This window comes from Psittacula echo (assembly GCF_963264785.1).
Source record: "Psittacula echo genome assembly, chromosome: 2".
Taxonomy (NCBI): Eukaryota; Metazoa; Chordata; class Aves; order Psittaciformes; family Psittacidae; genus Psittacula; species Psittacula echo.
The window spans coordinates 102,458,533-102,464,532 of NC_137737.1; the positions used below are offsets into that span (position 1 = coordinate 102,458,533).

General features: G+C 32.9%; 1 protein-coding gene across 1 annotated transcript in view; it reads right to left on the bottom strand.

Annotated features, from left to right (window-relative positions):
* CCDC102B (coiled-coil domain containing 102B) overlaps window positions 1-3,095 on the bottom strand; it is a gene marked incomplete at both ends in the record, with an annotated part of 138,845 nt that extends 135,750 nt beyond the window's left edge. Inside the window, 2 exons of the mRNA XM_080611919.1 lie at window positions 412-620; window positions 2,487-3,095. Coding sequence (XP_080468045.1) covers window positions 412-620; window positions 2,487-3,095 — 818 coding nt within the window. The remainder of the gene's footprint in view (window positions 1-411; window positions 621-2,486) is intronic.
* Window positions 3,096-6,000: the final 2,905 nt, after the last annotated feature.

Below are 6,000 nucleotides of genomic sequence, written 5' to 3' on the forward strand. Positions count from 1 at the left end.
CACTTTAGTTAGTCTGCAGTTGGACTCTTTCAAAGTCTGATGGCAAAGTATATGAAAATTTGTTATTATGCACAAAGGACTCCAATAACTAAGCATAATATACATTAGATATCACTGTATTGATACCAAATTTCTAGTAAGCATATATTTTTATTAAATTCATATTCTTAAAAGTTCTGTATGGAGCACTTCTTATTTAAACAACAGAAAACCTAAGAAAAAACATAAACACACTATGGTGGATTTTCTTTCTAAATTATTATCAAAGTCATGTAAATAACAGTTAATAAGGCTTAGAAATGGGAAAAGGTGAGGTATGAATGAAAGTATCACCATATCTATTTTAGAAAGTGCCTTTTAAACTTTTATTTTTAATAGAATTCTCCCAAGTAGGATTTATTTTGCACTTACTCTCTTTCCTTCTGTAAGATTTTCTGCATTTCAGCCAACTGCAAATGCAAGACTGAAACATGTATTAAATCATTCTCTGTTGTTTCAGCTGTACTGTCCAAACTTTTTTTATATTCCTCCAGATAGGTGCTGGGAACGACATTGGGAAAAGTATCAGGAGGCTTTGGAGTGATTTTTTGATTGTGATTGCTTTGGTCTTTGAATACATCCTGAGAAAACAAAAATATGACATCTGAGAAAAACATAAATGAAGGGAAAAGATTTGCATAACTTCTGCAGGGACTACCAAGACTTTTCTAGACATTTAAGTCATGTAGGAGAAAAAGGAAATAAGTAACATCCTATACAGTTGCATATGGATAGAATGTGCAAAAAAAAGCCACTGTAGTTGGATCATTGTCACTTCGTGATTCTCTCTCATACCTTCTGTAATGACAAGCTTCATATCCAAAATATTTCTTAAGCATCTTTACTAAAGAAATTAATTCCAATTATCATTAATTAGCTATAGCTATGTTGAAGACAGAATCCTGGAACTAACAAAAAACCTAACAAAATCAGGAATGCAATTTATGCATACAAATAATATATTTAGAAACTCTACATAAGAACTCTTCTAGTGGAAATCATGTTGAAGCAGTTGACAGACAGACAGACAGACAAGTTTCACACGAGAAGCAAAGTTACCTGCATAACATACCAATTGGATCCCATTCAGAAACTAAAAGCACTATAATACCTATTTTGAAGACATACATGTTTTGTATACAAAACATAAGCAAAGATAATAACAATTAGGAAATAAACATTAAAAAGTAAAATACATATTTATTAGGAAGACTGAATGTCTCTTAAAAACAATAGTATATTTTTTAAAAAATATTGAAGTTTTATCACTTCTACTGAAATGTTTAAAGCCTTAGTAGACTACTGTCAGTGCTATTTCATATCACTCTGTTTTCCTGAGGTTTTAGAAGAATGTCTGCAATCTACATCGGAAAATATTAGAAACTGCTTAAAAAATAACACTGTTTCCCATTCATATAGAAAGTTTCAGTTTTCAAGTAGTGCCTTATTTTATACTAAGCAGAAAGTGTAACAGTTAAATGTATTTTGCATCATTTCCTTCCAGGAATCCTGTTATAGCACGTTTATCTGCCCAAATATATGAAATCCAAGCATTTTTTTTTTTTTTTGCCAAATTTCTTCCCATTAACAACACCATGGTGTGGCTTGGTTGTGGGGTGGGTTTTTTTTTCACAATTCAAAAGAATATAATGTAATTTATGTGCATTACAGAGTGAGTGAAAATTCTGAACATAATACATTCAGGCCTAAGATCTTGAAAATTTCCATTGAACTGAAGTAAAAAAATTCTTATTTCTTACTACAATGACTGCTTTCAGACAGAAAAATAGCAAGAATAGTTTTTACATAGTGCTTTCTGTGAGGACTATGCAATTCATGTCAAGACAAAGAATTAAAACTGGTATAACATGAACAAATAGTTCCATTTTATTGAATGTAGCTGTTTCTTTTGTATAGAACTTAGAGCTGTTATTAAACCATGCCCATACTTGATTGTTTAATTCTGCATAACAACATAATTGCTCTCCTTATCAAGCAAAAAAATCTCGTGAATTTGCAGAAGGATTTGCCTCACCTCTTCCCACACTTCAGAAGTTGCATTAAAGGCAAATTAAATTATTTTATTTTAGAAGCCAAGAACCTACATTGATTTTTTTTTTTTTTGGAGGTAAAACCACAAAACATGGAAAATAAAGATAACAGAGGTAATGCTATCTTAAAACATGAGAGTCAGAACAAGTTATTGGATATAACAGTCTGCTCCTGTTACCTAAATGTTTAGCCATAGTTGAAAGTTATGAATTGTTTTCTGTACTTCTCTATATTAGGAATATTAGAAATAATAGATGGGTGAAAAAAAAGTGGGTTTTCTGTTTAAGGGTTCAGGTAGTGTTTTGGGAAAATCCTTGAAAAATCCTAGAAAATTTCTAGGTGTACTCTATAATCTCTTGCTTTTTCAAGACCTAAACCAATTCCCCATTATTTACCTTCTTTGTGTCTTCTGTTCCAGGAATCTTGCTAATTTTGCTCCGTTCATTCACAGGTTCTCGTTCCAGAAATGTTAACTGGTTTAGGTCTTTTTTAATATAAGATATTTCTGAGCAACTGAATTCTGTTTTCCAAGCAGTTGCATCTTCCAAGTTTTTCTTCTCACTTACTAAATCTTGATTTATTTTTCTAAGCATACTCAGTTCTTTTATAACATTGTCTAATTTGATTCTCAATTGTCTTGCTTCCTCTTGGGCTTTATTTCTTTCTCCTCTAACTTTGCTCCATTTTTCCCTCCAGTTAGCAGTACAATCTGACCACCAGCGCATGGTCTTCTCCATTTGGGCAGCTCTGGCTTTGACTTCTTCCAGTTCCTGAATTTTTACTGCTTCAGAAATTTCCCAGTCACTGCTGTAATTCGTATGCATGTATGGATAATAAGATGAATATGGGTAGAAACTTTGAGATGGCAGATTTGAATTACACAGATGGCCATCTGGTTGGCAACCTCCAGCCAATTCATAAGGTTGTCTTGGTTGAGTCTCAAAAACCTGCATTTCTTCCATTAGTTTCTGAACTGAGCCTAAATTAATGTTTTGATTAATCATCTAATTTCACTCCTAAAAAAAGACAAAGACAAATAATTTAGCTTCCCTCAATTAAATTATACAAATAACCTTAAACAGTAGTTTATTTTACTGCTAATAATGAGATAATCTTAATAATGCTGTTGATGTTTTAGAAATATGCATCATCAGCAAGAAATAGCTATTAAAATATATTTTATGTAATACTTTCTGAGTACAGTATAAACAGACACCTATTGTTTGATAAGGAATTGCTAGCAAAAGAAGTGCCATTAAATAGTCATAGTGCTCTCAAAATTTTTGAGTCTAGATAAACCAGGCAAAAGCATCTTCCTGCAAGACAAGATGAAATTAATATATATTTTAAATGTCTAGTAAGAGAAGTATTTGTATAAACTACAACCACAGATTCACTTGCTTTCTTTCCCAAACTGTGGAATGTCACACTAAGCAAAACTTACCTTATAATTTGCATACCTAAGGGGAGAAAAAAAAAATAAAATTATAAAACCCCTGACCTTTGGATTTTCTTTGTTGCATGAGAAAAAAACAAAACAGTTTTACTGGGGACTTTATTTTGGTTTATACATTCCCGATGTTCTCCAGGAACTATATTCTTCTAATATTCTTGAAAAGGTAGTACTATCCTACTGTAATGTATAGTGTCCCTCATGATGACTTGACTCTGCTAATAAATCTTGCTGTATTTCTTTTCACTATGTATCTGCTATTACTTATTTGGCCCATAGGAAAATCAATGCCTCAGAAATTGCTTTTCCACCTCAGAGCTGAGAAAATGCTGTTGTGGACAGCCTGTAGAGACTAGTCACTCTTATCTCCTTGTTTTCTAAAATGAACCAAAACCCAAAAAAGACTAGAAATGTTGCTGTATCAGTAGAAGACTACATTTTTTAAGTTAAAAAGAAAAAAAAAAAAAGAAAAAAGGTACGGTCTTACATTCCAGCATCCATCTGTAAAAAAATTATGTTAATGTTATTGTTAACACCTGTGTTTGAAATGTAGAAGGCCAATGCAGAAAACAAAATTCTGAAGGGTAGTCTTGGCATTATGATTCAGTCATGTTTCATTTCAGCTGAATAGAAGTTTTTACATGTTTTTGTTTCAGTTTCCTAGATGTTTTCAACTATTCTGTATTTTCCAGGACATTTATTTGCCATTTGTTAGAATCTTCTGCAGAACTACTGTGGTCAAGTATGGACATGAGAGCAGGAAAAAGACAGTAAAGGACTCCCTTCATGATCACTGGTGTATCACCACCAACCCCCTTCTTGTTGCCTTACCTACTTCCAGAATTTCAATCTGAATAAAATTTATCCAAAATACTAAGATATTGTCACCCAGAATTTTGTATGAGGTAAAGAAGAGCCAAAATAACACAATATTTAACTTTCACAATAAGTTGTTAATTTAACTTCTGGTTTGTGACAATGCCTTTGTTTCTTACAGACTTAATTAAAACAAAGCAACACCAAACCACTGTAAACTTTAATTATATAATGCAATAGTTGAGGTTTTGGGGTTTTTAAATAGTGCAATAACTTTTTCACACATTTTTTGTTTCTATCCCAGACTAGTTGATGCCTGCAGAGATACTCATTACTATGTTCAGTAGGTTTTATAAATGGATTTTGCTAGTAGCTTTGCATATTCACTGAAAGATGGCAGAACTTGGGGAATGTACAGTTTACAAATCTTAAAAGTTGGAGAAACAAGAATGGAAATAACTTTCTTTGTCTGAAACTTCAAAAGACCTGAGAAGAGAACAAAAATCTTCACGAATCAGAATCACCTGTTGCTGTGGTTTCATTACTGGTTTGAGGTAATTTTACTGCAAACTACTGCCAAAAAGGGTGGTCTCATTCACTGGCCATGTATTCTCGGCCCCCCACAACTGTGTGGCTCTAGTGGTCTTGAGGCTGCAACACCACTAATCAGATCAAACTTAAAGCTGTTATATTTGAGGTAGGCTTGTACAGTAGCTTAGTAGGTTTCAAATTGTTTTTTGATATGCTGACCTTTGCCTGGACTTTTCGTCATGGATATGTGATCCTAACTCTTCACCTAAAATTCAAAAAATCTGAGAATTAAAATAAAATTACTTGTCCTCAGGAAATATTTGTATTGTCTCAGCCTAACGTAGTAAAGAACAGGAGATATTTGAATGTGTCTTAAATTCAGAAAATCTACTCAGAACAGCTTTTTATGAATCCCCTATAAGACTGCAAGAGGTAGAATGATATCTTACTAGTCAAGAGTTTGGGAACAAAACAAAGTATATATGTAGTATACAAGATTATATTTAAAATCCTGTGTTTGACTTTTGTGAGAATATTGTATGCAACTGAAAAAAGAGAATGCATTTCAGTGAAGGCTAGAGCAGACTTGCTCTCCCATGGAGAAAAGGCTGAGTGGTTTTGCCTACAAATTTCCTTTCTTGGCAAACAACTACAATGTATCATGCTGATCCACTATGGTGACCTTCGCTGTCAGGTTAGTGAGCCTCTAAGACCACTGGTGACAAAAGCAAATGAACTGACGCACATCATTGCAATGGCAATTTCCAAACTTCTTTTTATTATTATTATGTATAAAAATATTAGAATGTCTCGACTTGGACTATGAAACAGAAGTTTCTGCAGGTATTTTTCACAAGTATTTTTATTATATCAGAAGAGTAATAGCTTCCTATGAGTGTTAAAACACAAGGCTAGTAGAATTAAGGGTGGATATTCTTATGCAACTAGTTTAATGCAAGCTACATACGTCTATACCTATGTCTGAAGAGCAAATCTGTTGCTACAGAGCTGTAGAACAACTGATTAAAATAAGCAACAGGCATTCCATTTTAGCTATGGGCAACAAAGACTTGTGCTTGTATCTGTTTTAAAAGAAATAGACTAAAATA